At 36.2% G+C, this 23,900-nt stretch overlaps 1 protein-coding gene across 2 annotated transcripts in view; it reads right to left on the bottom strand.

Annotated features, from left to right (window-relative positions):
• AKAP6 (A-kinase anchoring protein 6) overlaps positions 1-23,900 on the bottom strand; it is a 220,970-nt gene that overhangs the window by 175,152 nt on the left and 21,918 nt on the right. For both annotated transcript variants that reach the window (XM_069017782.1, XM_069017783.1), the window contains exons 3-4: positions 9,702-9,953; positions 2,863-4,641 (exon numbers count right to left, since the gene is read on the bottom strand). In XM_069017782.1, the coding sequence (XP_068873883.1) occupies positions 2,863-4,641; positions 9,702-9,953 (2,031 nt within the window). The remainder of the gene's footprint in view (positions 1-2,862; positions 4,642-9,701; positions 9,954-23,900) is intronic.

Here is a 23,900-nt window from a genome sequence, read left to right as displayed (position 1 = left end):
CAGTTTTTTCTAAGGTGTCGTGATCCCAAAATGAAAGACTAAGTTATTTTAGTTTTGTTTACAATCTTAATAAATAAAATACATCATGCTAGACATCTACACCAGTGTAACTGGATTACTAATAGGAATAAGCGTGCTTCTTCTGTACTTAAAATGAAGTTCACCTTTCAGATCTGACTTCTTCAGCACAAAACGGCTTCTAGCAAAAGCAGTATTGAATTATTGCTAAGACATGTATTCGTGAAATTAAGAAACTCCTTTTCGAATGGGATACATCTTCTTGGATAACAGAATTAATGCAATTGCCGATTTAAAATAATTGAAAAAAGCAATGGCACATTTTTGATTCTTGTCTTAGGGAATTATGAAACAGGAGATATAGAAAAAGAAAGAACTTAATCGTGACACAGGTACAGTATTTTTACTTAGGTTCATTTTCGTTCACAATATTTCATAGCATCACCTAAGAGAGGAATTTTCTCTTTTCTTATTACTTATGTCAAATTAAAGTATCTCAGCAAGGCATCATATTGTCACCGAGGCAGGATTTACCTTGGTTAGAGCTTTTGAAAAAGTGAAAAATTGGTTTTTAACTAGTCTTACAAGCAGAAGATTTAATAACTAGCAACAATAGAAAAACTTGGGTAAATAAGCCGCTTGGGAAAAACTTATATTTCTTTAAAGTAGCATAATTTTTCTTAAGTATTTAAAGCATTTTCACCTGATTATTTTTATTCACTATTCAGGAAGCACATTTAGTGAAATATGAAGCTTACTTATGTGCTGCTTTTGAGTGCATGGAATAATGAGCTCTCTCTCTCTCTTTTCCTAGCAGTCCTCTTTGCATCTGCTCTTCTTTCTGTTTAAAGGTCTTCTTTTACTATGAGCCAAACATACTTCGTAAGATTATTTTCAAACTCCACATTAACATTTTCCAAACATTTACCACAACCAGGAACACTGAGAAATTGTAGAAGGAGCAGTGTCAGCAGCAGTAAAGTTCCTCAAGGACAAGAGCAGCACCTGGAGTGACTACCTAGAAGGGTTTACTCTGGCCACAGAACAGCTAACTACTTTTACAAGCTGTCACAGGTTCAATCCACTCTACAGAGGAGGTGAGGAAAGGATGGGTATGGAGAAGAAGAGGGTGTTTACAGCTGCAGCCAGTTGTTACAGCTGATTCTTACTCCTCCATTCTGGTACGACTGAACTGCAGCTGCGAGGAATCACACAAAGACAGATGGACCCTCAAAAGAGAATTACCTTTTTAAAAATTTGATAAAAATAAATATGATGATTTGAGAGTATGATACAAAAAGTTTCTCTGCCACCTGTTTCTTGCCAAAAGAAGTCAGCATTAAGTGGAAGGCACTGGTCCCTAGATACTCAACAATTCCATTCTTAAACAGGCTCTTGTAGTGTCATTTGAAAGACAGCATCTTATGTATTCACAAGCAGCTTTGATGGGCTTTGTTGCTTTCACAGAATGAAGGGCCTTGTATCTGTCAGCTTCAGATGGACTAATTTTCAGCACTACACAAACTTAAGGACAGAAACAATTTGCACTTACAAAGACAGTTCTTTCATCAAAGTCTGGAAGATGAACCCCACCCATGAAGATGGAAGGAACAACTTGCGTCATTAAGCACTGCCCTGTAGAGCTGACAGCTGCTGCACCCTCATTTGTTTAAGAAGAAATCTCACTTTCTGTATTTTTCTACCCCGACTTTATACTCAAATGTCTCTAGCTCAACTATTTCCCTACTAGTCATAATACTTCCCATGCCTTCAAAAGTTACAGAAATCATGCTTGGTAAGAAGGACTTTCTGGCCACATAAAACAAGTCCCTTTTTTCCTCAGCTCATACAAAACTTGATAATATTACAGATATCAGATTTAGCATTTATATGCCAATGTCACCCTCTAATGCATGTGCTACGAATTTTAAAACATTTTGAAATCTAATAGAGATGGAGCTGTCTTTTCTGAAAACTTAAATGCTGTTGAGGATGGCCATGAAATGCTCTGAGTTGAAGAGCTCTCTACAGTGGCCTGGAAGACAAATGCATCAGAAAACTGAAACAAACATTTACTGTAAATGTAATCTAAGAATTATATTAGTGAGATGGCTAGGTCTTTATCTGATTATTCATTCAAATTCACTTCGTTTTCCAGAGTTTATCTTTTTTCTCAAAAACTTCTCAACAAAATTCCATCTCATCTGAAGTTTAATGGAATAGTATGTAATTATTGCTCTAGCATATTGCACTAATACATTGCTATTATTTAAGAATGATTATTTAAGTCAATAAAAAAAAGTTTTTTCGTTTTTTGCTTAGTTCCACCAACATGGGACGGAAAATAATCACTGCAAGAGAAGAGAAGTAATTAAAAAGAAATATTGTTATTATACTTAATTTGAAAGGAATTCCTATTCTTGGACTAAAGCAAATCTTTTTAATGAAGAAAGTAGGCAGACGATATTAAATATAGCTTCATTCAAATACAATGAAGATCCCTGATTCTCTAATGTTTATTTTTCCCTTTCTACAAAAAATAACTTGTCACATACCCAGTCTCGGCAAAGAGAAGTGGTGTTGGTAAAACAATGTTTTACCAAGTTTAAAGGCATTGATGTAAGTAAAATACTATAGGCAAATTCTGTAGAGTTAGTTAAAGTTAACCTCAATCTATTATAATTAGAATAATTGCTGCTATTCTCTACTTCCAGCAGCCACTGGATGAGACTATTTTCAGCATTAAAAGAAAACAAGAAAGCAACCCTATCCCTGCCAGCAGCTCCATCTCCACATACAGGCTTTTCAAGAACACAGCAAAAGAATATAGGATTATTGCCTTACCTCAATTTTTTCCCATATGGTTTCATAATTCTCTTGATGTTGTATATCTTGCATCAGTTGATGAATTAAAGCTGATTTATTTGAAGGAGAAGTCTCATTCCCAGTGAGCTGAGTGGCAGCAGTTCTTTCTGACTTTTCGTCAATGTATTTTTTAATGCAAGATGAAGGCATACAAAGATCTTCATCAGAGAGAATATCACTGAGAGGCCCAGATTCAATACTGTCACCTAAGGAGGATACTATATCACTTGAAGAACTTGGTGAAATTCTGCCCCTTTTTTGGTGTTTTTTTGTCTGGTATGTTGGATACATTTCTGAATCTGAGTTCATTTCTGACAGCTCCCAGTCATCAATGTTTTGAATGGTTTCCCTTCTGGGCTTTTGGGGCAGCAACTTGGTCAAATTTTCTAGTTTTAAAGCTAATACTTCAGTCTGTTTGAGATGTGAAGGAAGTGCTAAATATTCATCAGATCCATACCACACCTCACTGTCCTTTCTGGTTTTTTGAGTATAATGTGGTGTTGAGGATAAGCTTTTATTTTTCTTTCTTCTCAGTAGAAGAGGGGATGAGTTGGAAAGCTCAGAACCAGCTGAAGAAGCACTCTTTTGGCTATGCGTTGCTGAACTGAAGGGCTCAGTTTTACCTTGTGATTGCCCATTTGGATCTCTCTGGTTACAAGAATCTGACGATGCAGAAGAATCTGTCTCCTCCAGAGACTTAGAGTTATGAGAAGTAATCCCATTCTGTAGAGAACATCCTCTTTTCTTGGCTTGTGTTGATGGAGCTGTTTTACACATACTTCCAGGTGTTCTGTCAGTTTTCACTTTCTCTGGAGAATCATGAGACTTATTGTGCTTTGATTTTTCTTTACAAGTGTAGAAAGTAGACTTTCCTAGAATTATGGGACTGTCTTTAAAGTGATTATTTATCGTGTACTCAAGATTTTTATCACTTATTGTATTTAAGCAATCGTATGACTGACTAACTGCAGATTGGCTGTTAGTATAGGGCGACTGTAAAGCCAAGCAAAGCTTGGACCTGTCTGGTGGATCTAACAATGAGGGTGTACTTCTACTCATTTCATTTTTAACTATTTGAGAGATTTGCCTTTTTAGATCATTGGCTTCCATGTAATCTTTAAACACATCATCTTTCAGAAATAGACCTCTTTTTGGCAACGTAGGCTGCGTAGGGGAGTCTTCATTATAGTTAAAGCAGTCTCTTATGGACCTCTTAGGTGTTGAATTTTCACAGTGAGAGTGTTTGATTTTTTCCCCAGTGTGCTGTGGAAGATTGCATTCTGGATTCTTTGATACGGAAACTGCTTTGCTGTCAGTAGGTAAAACACCATTTTCAGAGCAAGGTCCTTTAGAAAGAGAGGAATTTGCAGAAGGAGATGCTAGTGAGAGGTCATGTGATGCTTTCTTGTCTTTGCTTTCTTCGCCATCTTCTGCTGAAAGAGGTACAGGATTTTCTTTCTCCTTCAATGCTTCATTACACTGGGGAGCAATGGAATCTGTTGCTACTGCAAGTAAACCCACACTTCTGATAAGTCCTGGAAATTCCTTATCCATCTCACTGCAGTTCCAGGATTCAAATGATTTTGCCTTCCCTTGACTGGAGGTCATATCATCCAGAGCACCAAGCAAATCCTCACTAGGACTGTAGTCAGATAGCTCAAATGCAGTAATACCACAATCCAGGGACAAGTAATTTTGAGAACATTTGATGGTTAACTGTCCAGAATCATCAACTTCAGTTAAAGAGTCAAGGCGATCCTGAAATACAAAAAGATTTGGTACTTTTTTAGAAAATTATTTTTCATATACAGAACACACAAAGTAATGAAGCAAAAAATACTTCCTGTGTTTCACTGCCTAAGATCTAGAAAAGGATTCATCACTGACCTGCCTTTTTTTGCAGTACCCTGTAGATGAGCTAACCATTCTGAAGTATTTGGGAATTAAAAATGGCAATAAGCTGAAAAATGCTTCATTTCAGTCCGGTGCAGCACGTTGTCTAAAAACTGCAATTCACTTTTTTATTGGTATTTTCCTCATTTAATTCTGCTTTCAGTTTTACTTACTGTGTAGGTGGGAACTCAGAAATTCCATACAACAGACTTGAAGTATTTCCTGTGTTAACTACCTTGAGCAGGAGGGAGAGTACCTTGGGGGCTGTCGAGTGTACCACTCTCCTTGTTAATATTGTGTTCTCAAAATTTCATGCTGCTCTACGGTCCTTCAGTTGATTGGCAGAATGTTTTTTCCAAGCATCATGTAGCAATGATGGACATTTGTTTCCATAATTGCAAGATAGAGATTGCTAATTACATTTCACTTTTTTGTAGCATTATCACCTGAAAATTTATTTGCCAGATATTTAGAGCACAAATGAAGAACTGCCCAAGGAAAAGAAACTATAGCCACGAATGCTAAGCCTTCAGCCTCCCATTTTTTCTCAATGGAAGTCCTTCAATCTCAGAAACATGGACATAGCCAGAGAAGACCATCTCAGGTGGCAAATGAGATTTTAAGATCAAAGTCAAATTAGTGCTTATAAATATTTTGGTCTTATTTGAAGGACAGTAAAAAAAATCTGATGAGATTCAGATCCAAAAACTGCATGATAAATAACAATCATGGCAAAATTATATTTAGTATAGAGTGTAAGCATATTTTCAGTAGATCTTCTAATACATATACAGGACTTTTGCTTATAGAGACTACTTTAAAAAAACATCATGAAGAGGAGAAATTCATGTTCTAGGATTCTAAATTTACATGCCTAAATCAGTATACTGGTCTTTCTTTCCAGGTTTGTTCTCATAGTAGTTTTTTGAGGCAAACTCCTGAGTATCCACAATAGGTTTATGTCTGAATTATTCTCTGGAACAACTTGCCTCAATACATTGCCCAAATCCATAGTTGAAAGACCTTTAGCATCATGCTTGAAGAAGGTGCAATAACCAAGTAATCTCTCCATCTCACAATAAACTGCTCGGATTTAGTCTGAACAGGAATCATCTCAATAAAGAAGGCTATTGTTTGCCAATTCCCATAAACATAAAAACATAAAATATCCAAGCCCTGTACTCCATTCACCCCCCCCACCCTTGCATTACTCAAAGTAAAAATAGAAAAAAATCCTCCAGCTAAAAATATTTATAGAAAAAATTTACTAGAAGGGTATTTATCAGCCATAGTCTTGGATACTGAATGTATTTCTTATTCAAGACATTCTATCCAGATGTAGATCCCATGCCACAAATTTGGCACTATCAACAGCTCAGAATTAAAAGGGGAATTTTCTACAAATCTGTCAAATTTATATATTGGAGTTTCATTTGTTAAGGAAAATGGTGACTAAACAACAACCACTATTACAACTGCATTGTCCTTCTAATCTCAGGAAATTATTAGAAGCTGTAAAGCCATATATAAATCAAAACCCTTTCCAAGGCCCTAAAGGCCTTTATATTTTCTGAATAATGAGCTCCATTCCTTCATCTCTTAAAAATGTGTTTATTAACTTTAATAAAATTTACAATCATATGTATTAAACCATCTTGCTTTGTCATTTTCCAAGCAGCCTCTGAAATATGTGCTTCAGATGAGTTTTATTTAATGTCGGTATTGCCATGTTTTCATTGTTTTTATCTCAGAAAAAAAATTAATTATTTGTACAGCTACCAATAGAAAAGCCCTAGTTAATTTTTTTTCCCCTTTTCATGTAGTAATGTTTCCTTTAAAGGTCTCTAGGCTGTTTCCATTACTTCTTGTATTTATATTTAAAGCAGTAAAATTAAGCCCTTTTTTTTTCACTTTTTCAAATGAACTTATTTAATGTGTAAGATATTTCTGTTTGAGAATACAGGAATTTGCTGTATTTTACCAAAGCCTGATCTTTTTCTTTTTTCCTGGTTTCTCAATTCTGGCATAAAACTCAGGCTGCACAGAACTTATTTTTCTTTCCTTCTTAACTATCTCTGGTTAAGTCCTGAAGGAGAAATGGTCCTTCAAAATCTTTTCAAAGGTTTTTTTATTAAAACAATTATTTTCTTAATTTTGCACCTCTGACATGGCAGAAAGCTTGCATCACAGTTGCCTCTATTTCCTCCAAGCCATAAAACTTTGTGTGCCCTTTCCTGCTGCATCCTGTTGGGTGTGGCACTGCTGGGCCAGCCCAAAGCACACTTACTGCCAGCCCAGTGGTGAGCTGGGTACCTGACCCAGCCAGTGCAGACTGTGCTGCACACTCGTGGATTTTGGTAGCTAGTCTGCCAGGGTTATCCCTGTCCATTATGCTGAGGACAGCTTGTGCATATTTATGGATGTTACAGCTACAGTGTAAACACAGCCCAGGTGGGGCTGTAATTGACTGTGCATTCTATGAACTGACAGTGAATATTAACATGATCAAACAGTCTCACTGAACACCAAAGAAACCTTGGCACTTCACTTCTTCTAGGGAACTCCTTGGTTAATGTTGGCTGCCAAAGCTGCTCTTCAGCATCATGCAGAACACAGTGGACTTAAGGAATGAGCCAAATATTTTGTGAAATTATAGGTTCATGAACTACAGAAAAGCATAGCATGTGAAATTTGTTTAGATCAAATTTCTGTCTGGCCCAGTATCATGTTTCTGCATTAGTTCAAAACATTTTCTGATAGCCGAGCTCTAAGACATGGGTGTATATATATATGGGTCTTCTACACACATTTCTACCCTCAGTCCCAGATTCTACCAACCATAGGGAGCAGCATAGGGATTTCCTCATCTGGAGGTTACAATTCTTCTAATCTTTGCTCAGTTTTCACATTTTTTTAAACTTATTTGCACTTCTAAGTGTCCTACACTAGTGAATTCCAAAATAGAATTCATTACTGTGTGAAATCTTCCTTCTTTTAATTTCAAACCAGAGGAGTTCTCAGTCTTAGGAGAGAAAATAAACTGGCATTCCTGGTTCATAATCCCAAAGGGGTACTGAAAATTAGGAGGATGTTTCTCCAGGGAATAGTTATTTGTGTGGGCAAAGGTTTTTAGATTTTCTCAAACAGACTCACTATTCACCTATGCATGAAAATCCCTAAAGGAAAGTATTTGTATCATGAGGCACTTACTAGTCTTACAATGTAGTCATGTCTGGGAAAGGATGGGGGGGAAACACCAAAAAAATACAATTGTAGGAGTAGATATAATTGCCCCTACATTCTATTTTATTTATTTTTTATATTCATCAACTAAAGCCACTATCATAATACCTCATAAAAAGCTTGAATACCTCAAGATTAGAAACTGCAGAGCAATTTTCCCAAACCTAATCAAGCAATATGGCAGAAACGTGTTATCAACTTTGTGTCCCTGCTATTGCTAGCCATTAAATTTATCGAATATTATTTATGTTTTAACTGGGGTGGATAAAAAGAATGATGTCAGTATATTTTGTCTTTTATATTACCATGTAAGCCTACCTGGCCGCATGTGTTTTCCCCACTGAAAAATAATCTTTCCTTCCCCAGTCAGTCCTTCTCTCTATAGCAAGGATGTTTTTATAGCAGCTGTAATCAGATCCAGATGGAACATTTCCTGTTCCTTAGTATCTTTATGTCTTGAAATTACCATGGCCTTGTCATAAAATAATGACTTCCCACTAAATCACAAATCTGAATATTAAGTCAAGAGTAGATTTCCTTCAGACATGCCAGAGGTTTACCAGAAAAAGCAAAGCGAAAACTGAATCTGAAGCAGCCAGGTATGTACACATCAGGAAGAGGGGGTGTGGAAGGTGGGCCTGGGCATCTCTGGGCATTGATTTCTCGACCACCCACTTTGTCGTGCCAAAGACAAATATAAAACCCAACATGGAGCAGAGAAATATTCACATTCTCTTTGAACTTGAGTGTTAAGAAATTCAGGACATGTCTAGGGGACTTCTGACTTCCTCTGTAACACAGGTCACAGAATTCACTGCATTGATCTAAAGTTCTCTTTCTGTAAATGCATCTAATCATAAAAGCATTTTATCTTAGTCTTTGGACCATCAAATGAAAAATCTTCCACATGCCATCTATTAACCATTAATTACCCTAACTATTAAAAATGTCCGTCTTCTTTAAGTTTAAAAAATTAGGTCAGTTCTTCTGTTAATTTGATAATGATAAGTTAATTTGGTAATGATAAATTCAAAGGATAAGGCATTTTAGTTAAATGAACCCAGGTTTACAAACCATTTACATGTGTGTGAATCTGGCATACTCTCAGAGTAAACAATGTACGATTCTTTCATCATTGTTTCTCAGACAAAATGTGTGACTGTGTAAAGACATAGTGCAGAATTGCCACTCAAAGACAATCCTCTTGCTATAAAGGAATGTTGACCTAGGCTGGAAAGTTCTGGAAATATTTTGTAAGGTTCCGATTTCTCTATGCAGGCAGGAAGTGTCTAAATTTCACTGAAGAAACCACTGCACACTGAAATTAGCTTTTGAATTGGCTATAAACTTTAAATACCCAAGTGACCAGATGAACATCTTCGGAACAGATGCACCTCTGTAAGTCTTTCAAATCCTTCCTGAAAAATATCTCAATCAAGAGGAAACATTGCTAGCCACTAGCATGACATTTCTGAAAGTTGATCTTAATTTGCACTAATTTGGTTCAACAAGAACAGGTATCAGCTGAAGATTTAAAAAAATAATAATTTAGAACAAATTTAGCAAAATATCTAGAAGTAAGTCATCCTTAAAATTGTCATCCTAGCAATTTTAAATGTGCAAGAGGGATGAGCTGCTTTGAACACAGATGAAATTCTTTTAATTGGATTTAGTTACTGTACCTCCTTAGTCTCTTCAGAAAATGCTTGCAGAATATCAGTCTGCCTGGTGTAGTTTCCATTGGCGTCTTGTAGTCCCTGGAGAATACGCTCTCTCAGAACCAGGACAGAAACACGTAGCTGGTGCCAGAGTAGTTGCACTGTATGGATATCAACTATCACATTGACAGAATAAGACAGAAGCTTCAGGGAAAACTCAGTCTCTAGCAGAGCATGAATTTGTTCAACGTGATCAGATATATCTTCACAAATATCCTGTAATGGAAAAATAAAGTAGATATTTAGGTATGGGCATGGTCCTTTCATGGATCAGATCTACTTTTCATGTACTTTTAATTAAATGCAGAATAGATATTTTTCATAGAGGAAATATACTGTAATTAATACATACAGACTTTTTTCTCTTTTTTTATTCATGGCAATACTACAGCAACTGAACCAGCAGCTGTCCTGTTTGGCAGTACTGCTCAGTAAGTGCAGAGACAGCATACAATAAAAAAGGATGGCACAACAAGATCACATAAATCAGAAGCAGAAAACTAACACCATAAAGTGACATCCTAGAAGACAGCAATAGGAATGAAAGTGGTAAGATTTCCAGGAGCTGTCTCCCTCTCTGCACACACACACACACACACACACACACACACACACACACACACACACATACACACACACACTAGTTAAAATACAAAGAATCTGGTCTGTGCCATCATCAAAAAAATTCATTTGGACAGAATTCAAATCTAACCTCTATAACCAAGAAGGACAAAAGTCCGGGATAGACTCAATGGGAATAAGCTATTTCTGCTACCCACTGCTGACTGTGGTGGTGACAGGGTGCTGATTTTTGTATAGTCTTGCTCTGGGGACAAAACTGAGCAGAAGATGGGTGGAAAAGGAGAAAGCGGGAAAACAGAAACACTGTGAACAGCTGTGTTGAGAAAGGAGAAAGAAAATACGGATTACCAGGTTATAAAGCTAAACTTTTGATGGGATGGTGTCGGGGTCCCTTCCCCACCCTGTGGCCCCGGGAGCCCTGAGGGCACAGACACACGGGGTTTCCCTGCCCCTGCTCAGCCTCGTTCCCCATGGGTTGGTTTGTGTTCCCCTGCGCGGGAAAAGCAGCTCGGGTCCTGTGACTGCAGCAGAGTCCCTCAGCAGAGCCCGGCCATGCGGCTGGGGAAATAAACATCTCTGAAACATCTAGCAAGAATCCGTCCGTATATATTTCTTTTCCACGGGACTCCTGGTTTGATATAGGTGTTGCAGTATCCCCACTGCAACAGGATGGTATCCTCCAAATTTAAAATTAATTACAGATTACTATGGTTGTGCTGCATGCAGAGTAAAATAACTTCAGTCTACTCTTCATTTTCTTTGTGAAAGGGCAAGTCACCATAATAAAGAACATTTAGGCATATGCTATTTAGCAAACAACACTCTCTAACAATTCTGTGAAAACAATGTGTAAAATGCATGTTATATACAAGTAAGGAAATGTGATTAAAACACTGAAAAAAATTGGCACTGAACCCTAAAATTTTTTCTCTTACGTCTCTGGCAGTGACTTGAAGTGACTAAGATTAAGGTGACTTAATAGCATATTTAAATCCAAGACCTATTTCTTAAAAAAAAAAAATTAATTCAAACCTTCAGAAATCTCATCTATAAAGATTGATAGATAGATAGATAGATAGATAGATAGATAGACAGACAGATAGATAGATAGATACAAGTAAAAGTGAGAATAATCATAATTTTGCATTTCAAATTTCCTATTGAAACAATTCTATCAGAAAATTACAATGAAATTTTGTGTGTCTGGTTATACTCTTGGGGTTTTGTATGGCAATAGCATAACAGGAAAATTAGTAAACCTGATTATTTCTAAATTAATAATACAGTACAGTAATATCTTTAAGTTCAGATTTGGCACATTCAGTATGAAAGTAAAGACGAAGTATTGAATATTTAATTGCACATATGTAACATATTAAACCAAAATCATATTTCTAGATAATATTAAATATTTTTGTACAATAGATAATACAATATTAGCTGTCATCAGGTGCTATTGGTAGTTACTCATTTTAATGAAACACTGAGAGTTACATCAAGTCCTCTGCAGGAGCAGTTCTCAGAAATGCCAGATGAGCACAAAACTTTGGAGTTTCAATGAGCAGATCATTGTATCTGCCTTGAGAGAAAGGCAGTATCTCTTCCCCTGTGTCCTCAGTCGCCTTGCTGTAACAAGCAGCATCTGTACTTGAAAGTACAACACCTGCCAAGATGTAGTGCTGCTAATGCTCAGGGCTTCCAATATCCACACACTTCCAGGTAAGCAAATGGACACTCTTAGTTACCAGATTAGCATACTCATCTAATGCTACAGACACACAGAGCTAAAACTCTCTGAGCTTTGGAAAAAGTTAATATTATCCATTTAGCCAACTACAACTGACACATGACTGAAAAGCATAGCTGTAATTCTGTGTTGTTTCAAAGAATATTTCCAATTAATTAGTTTAACTGAACTTGTAGTCACTTCTCCAAGATTGTTAATGTCTTTTCCTCTTAGCCATAATAGAGGAATTAATTAATTAATTAATTTTAATTTCAGTGATTAAAAAATAGATTGTGTCCTGTAACTGTAATTTTGTAAATTAGACACAATCTATAGAAAAATACTTAATATACTTCATTCAGACTTGCTATGTGAACGAGCTTAAAGATATGCCAGACTCCAAAACAAGTTTTTGATATATTCCAGTTTCATACATACAGTTACATGCTGAATTCAACTACCATATGAATTCTCAGAGTGCTTGAAAACAAAGCCATAAGAAGAAAGAACTATCAATGAACAAGTCTTCTGACAATTGTCTTCTGACAACTGTTTGATAATGTACTGAAAATATTGGTTAGTGAATCTAGATAATACTATAAATCAAGAATTCAGACCCACACTTCAAATAAGTTTTCTCTTGATGTCCCATTATGCTAACTACCAAAGCACCTCAAATTTCTGAAGTAGACAAAATTTCCACAACAAACCAACTTTATACTGAAATGCAAATCCCAGCACCACTAGGGGTTTGAATGAAGCAGATATTCAGGAACACACACTGTTAATTTTTGTATGGCTTGCTAGAAGTTGCTCATTTTCCTCAAAAAGCAAAGCCTATTTGCTTACAGACTACTGTGGCACACAGCAACAGCCAAGTGCTTTATGTACTAACGAGGTAATTAACAGCTTCTTACTGCTTCAGTAAATTGGAGAGAACCTAAGCCCAAACTTGGTCACATCCAAGGTCACATTCCTTGATCTTATCATATAGACTACCATGTCAGTAAAAGACTAAGTACCAGCTCTTAAAGGATTTAGGTTATAGGCAGAATGGGTGGCTTAAATAAAGCCTGTAAAAAAATAATTTAGGCCCCTGTTGATATCCCCTTTATTTGATTTTAACTGTCATATGATGGTGTGAAGGTGAAGGCTGTGCCAATGACAGAATAACTGTCATTAATAACTGTCATTGTAAAGGTTAATGCTAGCCTTCAGGAGAAAATAATTACAAAGAAATGCTAAGTTTTGCCATATAAGTTAATTCTGATTAGTGTTCAGAGGAATGGCACTAATAAAGCTGCATCCTATTTACTTGCACCTTTTCTCTACACTCGCCTGGCACAAACCAGTGTCTCGAGAGGAAACAATATAATGTTAAATCCCCTTGACATTTTCTAGTAAAACTTTTTCTTACTACTGTACCTGATGTCTAGATTTACATATAATTCAGTAAAATTAAATAATTGCACCTAGCACAGCTTTGAATTTAATAATTTTCTGTAATAATGCAGTTCAAATAGTGCCCAAAAATGTTATGTTATGTAAGTTCACAATTTTATTGAGGCTCAGTATCAAGACCTGGTACAATATAGTTTTGTTCTCCTCATCCTTCCTAGCTGCTTGTAGATGACAGTGTTAGATAGAGCGGAACACTGTTTTGTGCCTTTTTACACTTTGTGTTTATAAATAAAGAACAGCAGTATCACAAGATAGTAGCTAAATGCTGTCATGAGTGCCAGTTGCTCTTACCAGAAGTGGCGGGTAGATAAAAGAAATCATGCACTTTTAAGTAATAATCTGTTGGCATCTATTTGTAAATAAGCATAGGTCCAGGTCATTGGTAGTAATATAAAGCCTATACATATAAGTGTGCAAAATCTTCCCCATTCTAACAGTATATAGTTTCATAAGATATTATAATCTGATTTTTAGAAAGCACCATTTCCAAAACAATTTTTATGATCATTAATCTCACATGTCAGCTAGGCATTTTTATTTTTACACATTCTCATTGTGGTATTAAGGTAAAGATTTTGTCATCCTCTCACGGGCTTTCCTGTAGCACTGACTGTGGAATTTCTCAGGCTACAGAGGTTGTACCCCATTTGGCTGCCAACTGCCCACTTCACTCAGTCTTCCAGACAGCTGATCCTGTAATTTGCAGCTGTTGAATCCATCAGCCTGTGCATAGCCCCCCCATGTACTAAAATAGCCCAAACTGCAAGCCCTGCAGTAGATGAAGAAAAAGCGCATAAACAAACCCTCAAGAGTCAATGAAACAGCTTTGATGTTGACTTTAAAAAATATTTTCTGTCTGGTCTTCAAGAAATTGTGTTAAGGTGTACATGAAACTACTGAAAGATGAAAGGTTGGAATATGTTGCTTTTGAGTTAGTATCAGTGACAGAGAAGCTGTACTGGAGATTTTGTTCTTTGATCTTGCAGTGAAACTTCTGCAGGAAAAACAGTTGCTACTGCATCTTACAACTGCTGTACATTCAAACATAATCTATGATTTAAGAAAATGTCTATCTATTTGGTCTTTCCTTTTAAGTGCTTTTTAATTTCTCAGAAGACAAATATTCCAATCAGAATGTACAAATTCTTCTCTTTAGAAAAAAAATTTAGAATATATGCCACAGAATTTTTAGATTTGTTACTTTAATTGAACTTGAAAATTATAAATTAAACTAATTCTCTGCACTACTCTTTTATGCTTATCCATCTTTTAGAATGGTATTTTTCTTTTAAAATGCACTCTGACTTCTCAAAGAGTTCATTTCTCATTTTTTTCATCCCTACGTGCTGCACATTCAGTGTTATAATAAGGATAAAACTGCTCTCTTCTATTATTGCTGAAACCTTAAGAGCAAATTCTACACAAATTTTTTTGCAGCTATTTTAAAGTAAACAATTAAGTCAAACAAAATAACCATACGTGAAAAATCCAGACTTTGAATAAGCAAAATCAACTGCAAGGGAAAGACCTGGACTGACTCTGAGTTACCATCTAGTCAAAAAGTGTTTGAAGTACTAAAGTAGTGTATCTGGTATGGCTGTGGTATGCAGTGACTAAGGGAAATGAATGCATTTTACTGGGTGAAGAATGCAAACGAAAGCAGCTACCACTGGCCCTGCCTTCTGCTCCATCATTTTCTGCACATTATTCTCTTTTTCAGGTTGGCTTTTATTTTCATTAAGTTACTCTCATTATTTTAAGTGATCAAAATTCTAATTATTGCAAAATTCCAGTAAGGGGATCTAAGATGATCCACTTTCTATTGTACAAATATTGAAGAATTCTCAAAAAAGTTTTGAAAACAAATATTCAGTTTGGTGAACTCTAAATAGGCATGTTTCTACTGTGTTTTGTTATCTCAGGAATGGGTGAGTTACATTCTTATATCCCTGTACTTAGAAATAATGTGAAAGAGATGTCAAATCATCAGTTCTTTGACACAGCTGCTAAAATAGTAATGGTTTCTATGTGATTGTAACAAACACAGATTTGCTCTGGAATAATATATTAGTTGTTTATGTGATGTGTTTTGTTTGTTTGTTTGTTGTGCAAGTACATTGGTTGACTATCTACCTACAAGGAAAATGAGCAAGAAGAAAGGAAAATGTGACATCACATGCTAAGCACTTCAGGCTGAGGAAAAATGCCTGAAACGTTAATGGTGAAACTCCTGTCTTGGGATTCCAGCAATTTGCATTTGTTTTGCCATATGGACCATTGCTGGGGCCAAAGGATCAAACATACTGGGAACATGCAAAAGGATCCTTTTGTCCAGAAACAGGGCAGTTGCTGCTGGAAGTTATTCCAGCTCACTTGCCAGGACCAGCTGCAGTGTCTCACAAACCTAGTCCAGCCTGTACCTTTTCTGTAGGAGGGAATGGCTGCAGGGAAGAGAGACTGCTTTCAAATGTTTATTTCCCCTACTAAATTTAATCAGTAATTTAATGGAAAAAGTCTCTCTGAACACAGCATTCACCACAGGCCAGATTCTTAATTAAAGTAAGCATTTAGTTCACCCAGGAAGCTTCAGATAGCTGATGCACAAAACCACTCTAAGGCCTGGGGTGGAACTGGAGAGGCACAGGAGAAGTTATGGCAGTAAAATGAGGGACAGCAGTGTGAAAGAGTGTTGTGTAAACAAGTCTGGGCTAGCCACTTCTGGGATATTCCTGACAACAGTAAAGTTAGCACATGAATTGCATTTGTGTGAGAAACTGCAAATCCAAGGTGAATACAGCAAATAAGTTGCTGTGGGAAGAGATGCAACCTCTGCAACTAAATATTGTTTTCATATTCCTGAACTTCCACTGGGTCTACTGTGCCTACAGCTACAACCTAAAAACCCTTTGAAAGACTCAGAATAAAAGATATGTTCTTGTATCCCAAGCCCACAATTGGAATCTTCCAATAAAGTTATCACTGTACAACATTCCTTCCATACATAACTGTACAAATTTTCACTTATCTTACTTTAAGCATGTTAAAGCAAATGGATTTTTATCTAGGGCTAACTTTGAAAATTTTAAAAAAATTAAAATTGATATAAAATGTTATATTTGTGCTGACTGAAGTCTGGATTTGCACTACACTCTGGAAGACATCATTGCACAGGTACTCTAGAACAGTTCATGCAAGAAGATAAATAGTACTGAACTGTGCAATTGAGTAGCAGGTTTTGTTTCTAGCTACTTCTGACAATAGAAGAAAAATACCAAACTCTTATGAAAACCTAGTCAAGCAAGTGGTAGTAGAGGTAAGTTTGGGAACAAAAATGCATTTTTCAAATGCCTGTTCATTGGATAATGGTAATTATATATATATATTTCTAAATTACACTGATTATTTAAGACCACAAAGAAATGAGAAAAAATTATGAGGTAGCTTTATACTAAGCACACTCATCATGTATTATATATTCATATCTCTAAGTAGAATATCTAATCATGTCTGAAATGGAAGAGAGATGACTTATTAAAACATCCTTCAAATACCTTATAGTTCTCTTCACATAACTCTACATTTTATACCGTAATAGAAGAACATAGAACATATTTTCCAATTCTCTTGATACCTACCTTTGATTCTTACTTTTTTTACTCTCTTTACCCAGCACTTTCTTGCTTTCTATATACGTATATACTAAGTGTAATTTAGAAGCATTTCTAACTATTTCAAATAACCACACACAAATAAAAATTGAGGATGAAATGGAAGTACATTTTACTCACAGTGAACATATATACTCTGCAGTGGCTAAGCCAACCAGTTCTTGCTAGCCTAGCCAGGACTAGGTAGTTTCTGACCTCATTGTAGAGAGTAGTTCAATGGCTATGAGGAAACCCCTACTACCATTTCATGCAAGACATACAAAAACTTAATGTGACAAAAAATCATGTCAGCTAGACAAAGAAACAGAAAGAAGACCGCTCCTATTATTCAATCATAACTTCTATAATTTTATCTACTATATGAAATAAATAGCAGAATTCAATGCTATTGTATTAATAGTTCAATAATTTTCCAGCAAAACTGGTTATCCTTTTGAAAACATTGAATTTCAAACAGCTATGCTGACAAACTATTACCCTGACAGCTCAGCTTTGAATGTGTCCCGCTCTTGTTCTCTCCTCATTTTTAGTTTGAAGAATATTTGGAATTAATCTTGGCATAGAATAAGAAAGTTTCTATAATTGTTTAAGATTTCTCCAGTGCTTCATTGTCTGAGCTCTATTTTCTGGTGAGCCAATCTGTCTTTGTTGTTTCTACAAGAAAATAGGTGCATCTATCCTAAAATATTTTTTCAGTTTATAGACCTCTTTAGAAAGACTCTGGTTTTTATTAAATTCAATATATGTGATTAGGGTCTTTGAGAACAGCTGCTCTTAAGAGAAGAGTTTAGGTAAAAGAGAAAAATTTCTTGGAAAAAAGTCTCATTCTTGAAATAATTAAGTTTTAAACTATAAACAAAATGTATCCCTACATAAATAGCACAAAGTATTTTGGGCAGCAATGAACTACTGAAACATAAGATATCAGAATAAATAAATAAATAAATGGAACTTCAAGTTCACACAGGACAAAAATTCAGGCCTTCTGCATAGACATGCAGAACATAACAGAAAAATTTTAATCAAAATATTTTGACTTGCTTAAGCCAAAGAATGCTAACCTCATTCACTCTCTTTGACTGAAGCTCAGTGACTATAACAGAATAAAGGATGGTGAGACTCTACTCTCATCTCAAATGAGATAGGAAGAGTCAGAAGTGAAGAACTACCATCTGTGCCAGGTCTTCTATATGAAACTTGATAGCATGATAGGAAGTTTTCAAGATAAGTGGCTGTTTATATCATTGCAGCTAAGCCTCTGAGAGCTTCTGTGACATGTTTTTGAAGTTATATTCCATCAGTCATTATTTAGGACAGCAAAAAGGACAGAAACTGTCTTGTTCTTTATTACCAGACTTCACTTTATTGGTTCCCTCTTATGTTGTTCAATGAATCATAGAATCATTTTGGTTGGAAAAGACCAAAAGCTAACATTTAGTCAATGAAATCTTATGGGGATTACTGAGATTTTTTTTGCTTGATTTAGAAACGTGGAAAAGAAACCGTAGAGTCTATCTTGCATGCTGCTTGATGCTTGTGACCTTCCTTCCCTCTCTCCTGAACAACAAATATTCAAGTCAGCTGGAAAGCCCTTGTAGAACTCCCAATGTGTCAGCAACAATTACAAAGCGCTTAGAGCATCTGGAGGCACTTCCTGTAGTCTGAAACAGCTACCACCTACCCAGCACACTTAGGAGGCTCATTCCATTCTGGATATTACTTACTGTGTTGCAAGAGTCAGGGTTAGAATGTATAAAGTGGTGTTAGAAAAAAGGAAGGAAGGAATTCGGAAGGAAGGAATTCGGAAGGAAGGAAGGAATTCGGAAGGAATTCGGAAGGAATTCGGAAGGAATTCGGAAGGAAGGAAGGAAGGAAGGAAGGAAGGAAGGAAGGAAGGAAGGAAGGAAGGAAGGAAGGAAGGAAGGAAGGAACCACCTATATTTGCCATATTGAGGAAGAACAATTTGAAAGACTGGCAGAAAGCTATTTTACATACTTAACATCTCAAGTGAATGAAGAAATAAAGGAACAAATTTTAGGGAAAATATTACATGTCTTAAAGACATCTAAAATGTACAAGATTTTTATTCTAATTTCAATTCTGAAATTGCACATGAAATTTCTTGCTTTTGTTACAGAAAGAACTCTTTGAGCAGACTAATCAAGTCCCTTATCACAGAACAATGGAATGGTTTGGATTGAAAGGGACCTTAAAGACCATCTCATTCCAACACCACTGCCATGGGCAGGGACACCTCCTGCTAGATCAGGTTGCTCAGAGCCCCATCCAACCTGGCCTAGAACACTTCTAGGGATGGGGCATCCACAGCTTCTCTGGGAAACCTGTTCCAGAGCCTCACCACCTTCCCAATAAAGAATTTCTTCTTAATATCTAACCTAAACCTATTCTCTTTCAGTTTGAAGCCATTTCCCCTTGTCCTGTCACTACAGTTCCTGGTGATTATGATTATTATTGTTCCAGATTAGACAATACATTAAAAATTATTCCTCATTAGTTTCTGATATGTACAACATAGGTCACAGAGAATGTTCCTGTGGTTTTTGTCCTGAAATACACTAAAGACAAAACCAAACAAAAAAATCCTCTCGTTTACATCCACAAAAGGAAAAATAGGGTAGGGGTTTTTGCAGGCTTTTTTAGAAGGAATATAATGGAGATTAAATTGGAACCTGTAATTATGGGACTGGCATGACATTCAGAGCTATCTGAAGCACTCAAACCACATGCTTACATGGGACTTTACATACAAAAGCAACTAACATGTATTAACTAGTATTTCACGCTATGATTATTTCCAAATCTCACTTCCATCACACATGTATAATATTAATACAAATGTATATTTAAAAGTCTGCCTATAGTATCTTCTTTTCAAACAAAATCATGTCCATAAGACCCTTGAATTTTTGATTTAGATGTAAAAAGTGTGCTGCATAAGTAGCAAATGATCACAAACTCAGATTTTGCACGATATTCGCAAAAGATTGGTCAGAAATAATTCCAACATAAGCTAGTAAAAATTGCCATATCTACAACACTTCTTTATAATTAAATTATCTCTAAGCAAACTCAAATTCTCTGTCATTAATAAAAATGCTTGTCCTGGCTGCTTATAAATATAACCATGACAGACGTTAGCATTTTAATACTAGAATTGGGTCTGAATATTTAATTTTAAAATTAGACATAATATTTTGGTTAGAACTACTCAAAGACACTGTACTTGTAATTTAGAAACATGTTACAACACTGTAGAGCACATTCCAACAACATATTCCTACAAGGAACATTCCAGTGTGACAGTTCTGAGAAGACAGCTTGCGCTCTGTTAGGATAATTCTAATGGTGCCGATTTTTGGCTTTACAAGTGAATTTTCCAGTGTAAAGCACTGACACACTTAACGGCTTTTAAGATGTTGCTGCTTGAGAAAGTACTTGTGCACTACACAGTAGGCCTGAAGTGCCTTGAAAGAAGGAGGAAATGAGCAGTGTTTATCTAAATATTTATTCATTTTTATATATATATCTGCATATATATAGGCAAATATATTTATTACATGATGCTAACTGGAATAAGATCCTCGATTTATAAAGCACTTCCTAGTCAGTGTCATTTGCATCTTTAGGAAAGCAAGACAGCATGGCCTGTGAGACAAATTGTTTCTTGTGCAGACAGTAAACAGTTTTATCTCTGAACACGCTGGTTCTTTATATGACACTTTATTTTCAAACTAAAGAAATAAGTTATAAATTATCTTTTTGTAGACTGTAACTTTCAGTGATGAGTGTAACTCTCACCACTGTGCAGGCTCAATGAGAAAGGTTGTTTCCATGCCTGGGCTTGTAAAGCAACCCTTTGAACTTCAACAGCCAAACTGGTCTGTGCAGGAGCTAATGAATGTAAGTGGCTTTAAGCTTCTCATATGTGTTTGTGCATTTTAGTCACGTGTAAATATTTATATTTCCTGCAAAAATAGTCCTCATCAATTGAGCCTTGGACTGAATTTAGACAAAGTCAAATCTTTTATCTTCCTCTGATAATAAGGTTCACAATAAATGGCATTGAATCCCTGAATCATGGCATTCTGAAATATAGACAGGGAATTGGAAAGGTATGGGGCACATAAATTGCAAGTGTTCATATTTCCATGTTCTTCTTGGAACAAGTGGGCTGGCTCTGCAGAGCCCTAGCTGGGTCACAAGCTTTGCTCTGTGACAAAGCGGCTGTGCTGCCGCTGGGCTGGATGTGAGCCTGGAAATACAGTAACCCCTGGAGCTAACAGCCCTGCCAAAGCCTGGCTCACCCTGCCCAGCAAGGGCAGCTGCACTGGCTCCACCCCCTGCACAGGCAGTATAAAATGCCCATGGACACTGAGACTAACCCTGGTAGGTTTTACAGTACAGCAATCTTTACAGTTTTACTGTACAACAATCTTGAAAAGAACACTTGAAGCAGCCCTGACCACAAAACTGTGATTTCTAGTCTGGGTCTGGTAACAAGAAACACACCTCCCACCCAAACACTCCAAAAGCCTATGTTCTTAGGGGCTCCTGTATTTTTTGTATTTTCAACACATTTCAAAAATACAATATATTTCTGTGCAGGTCATCTTCTACCAAAGCATTAAATCCATAAAGCTGTAGAAAAACAAAAAACGTTTTCCTTTTCTTGACAAGCCACAGTCAGGTCAGTCAATCTTGGCAAGTTTGGGTAAAATGGAAGGAGCATTGGTATTTTAAAACAATCTTTTTTATTTCTCTTACAGCTCCTAAATATTGAGGCCTTTTCATAGACACATTTTCATCACTTTATCAAGAATTTTGTGAGAAACTGAGTTACTCTAAGCCAATGGGAAGCTTGGTAATCTGAGAAATTCTTGAAATAGCATTGATAACAGCAAGTCTGTCAACATAATGTATCTATATATCCCCCCTTCATCCATTCTCTTAAAATTGTACCACTGACTATAATTCAATATCCTGCCCAACATTAATCACACATGTCCTACATTAATCAAATATTAATATGTTATGTAGAACGTTGTGACTCCTCTCAGCCATTACTATAAATTAACTTCCAGCAAGGAGACATACTAAAACCCATACCAACTGTTTAGCTCTTCTAATAAGGGGTCAAGAGAGGCCATAGTGCTTAATAGAGGTGTATCACACTCCAAGCATGAAGGATGACAGAACATTACAATTGCTCATTGTAATGACCCTTTTCCAAAACATTAACCCTACCTTCCTTTGAATTTCAAAGTGTGAAGAATTTCTAAAATTTACCATTACTGTTTATATTTCATTATGTCTTTTACAACTTCAGATGGCATCAGGATCATCAAAATAATCCATAAATTTCAGCTGAAGATGTTTATAACTTATGAAAACCATTTTGCAGACTTAAAATGAAATTCAGGTAATAATCAGGATCGAACTTAACACTTTCTGATTTTGTGTCTGAGGTAAGGACACTGCAAAAACAAAGTAAAGCAGGAAAAGTATTAATTCCTGAGAAGGTTTCTTCACTTATCAGTACAGACAATAGATATGAAAGAGGCAATTACTATACCAACTATGTATCTCATTCAAGGCAATCACATCAACATTAAATGCAAAATTCATTTGCACAAAAAGTTATCAAGTAAGAAAAAAAGCAAAAGAAAATATCACTGCAGAAGTGACAACAAATGAAACATAAGCTGAGACAAAGGAATTGTGAAAGTGAATTTTAAAAAGAAATCTCTAAATGGAAAAGACTGTGAGCAATAGCAAGCACTTTGAGCATGGAGGGGACTGCTCTCCAGCATGAACCCAAGAGTGCTGAATAGGGATGAACAGCAGATCCACTTCAAAATCACACTCCCAAACCAAACTAAAATGGTAATATAGACATGCCCACAGTAGAGCAAAAACACCTCTCTAGTTTTTCTGTGGAACAGAATGAATTCAGATTCCTCCTTTACCGATTCATTTCAGTATCTGAAGCAGCACTCAGAAAAGGATACGAAATGGAGCAATAATAGCCACCTACTACTCTTAGTCTAGTACTAAGCACATAAAGCTGTAGCAGAATTTTCCACTCCTTCTTTATGAGCTTTAAAGGAAACTTTCACAAATAGCACTTTGGAGAAGAATATGGCAACTGCCAGTATAGAGATGAAAGTAGTAACTTGTTTAGCCAGCAAAGTCTAAACAAGAGCAATTGGCCACTGATGCATGGGCAGCTGACAAGCAAAAATAAAAACCTTTTAAAAGTCAGTGAAAAATTCCTATCCAAATAACAGATGCAACTGCTGCCATAATCTATGGGCTGATTTCCCATTCTGCTGGCACCTTGTAGAAACCACACATCAGTCAACAATTCTCTATCCAGTGCCAACTTTTGCTTCCGAGAAGTCAAAAAGCTTTATCATCTTAATCCAATGCAAATCTTTGAAGAAAAAGTTCTTGGCTAACCAAAAACTTCCTGAACTTTTCCTTTAGATACAATTTCAAAAAATGAATAGTTTTTCAGAGAGAACAGATGCTTTTGAGCAGTCTGAGCATATTCCTCAGGATATGGCACACACAGAATTTTGTGAGCTGAGAACAAAACTAAAACAAAAGGCCTTTGGAGAGCATACAACTCTCAGAATACTTTTTAAATAGTCTACTAAACTAGTGCAACTGTGATAAACACCAGATTGTTCAGCACATTCAGT

Source organism: Aphelocoma coerulescens, chromosome 5 (genome assembly GCF_041296385.1).
Source record: "Aphelocoma coerulescens isolate FSJ_1873_10779 chromosome 5, UR_Acoe_1.0, whole genome shotgun sequence".
Lineage (NCBI taxonomy): Eukaryota > Metazoa > Chordata > Aves > Passeriformes > Corvidae > Aphelocoma > Aphelocoma coerulescens.
The sequence above is the reverse complement of the archived record's forward strand: the minus strand, read 5'-3'. Positions and strand labels throughout refer to the sequence as shown.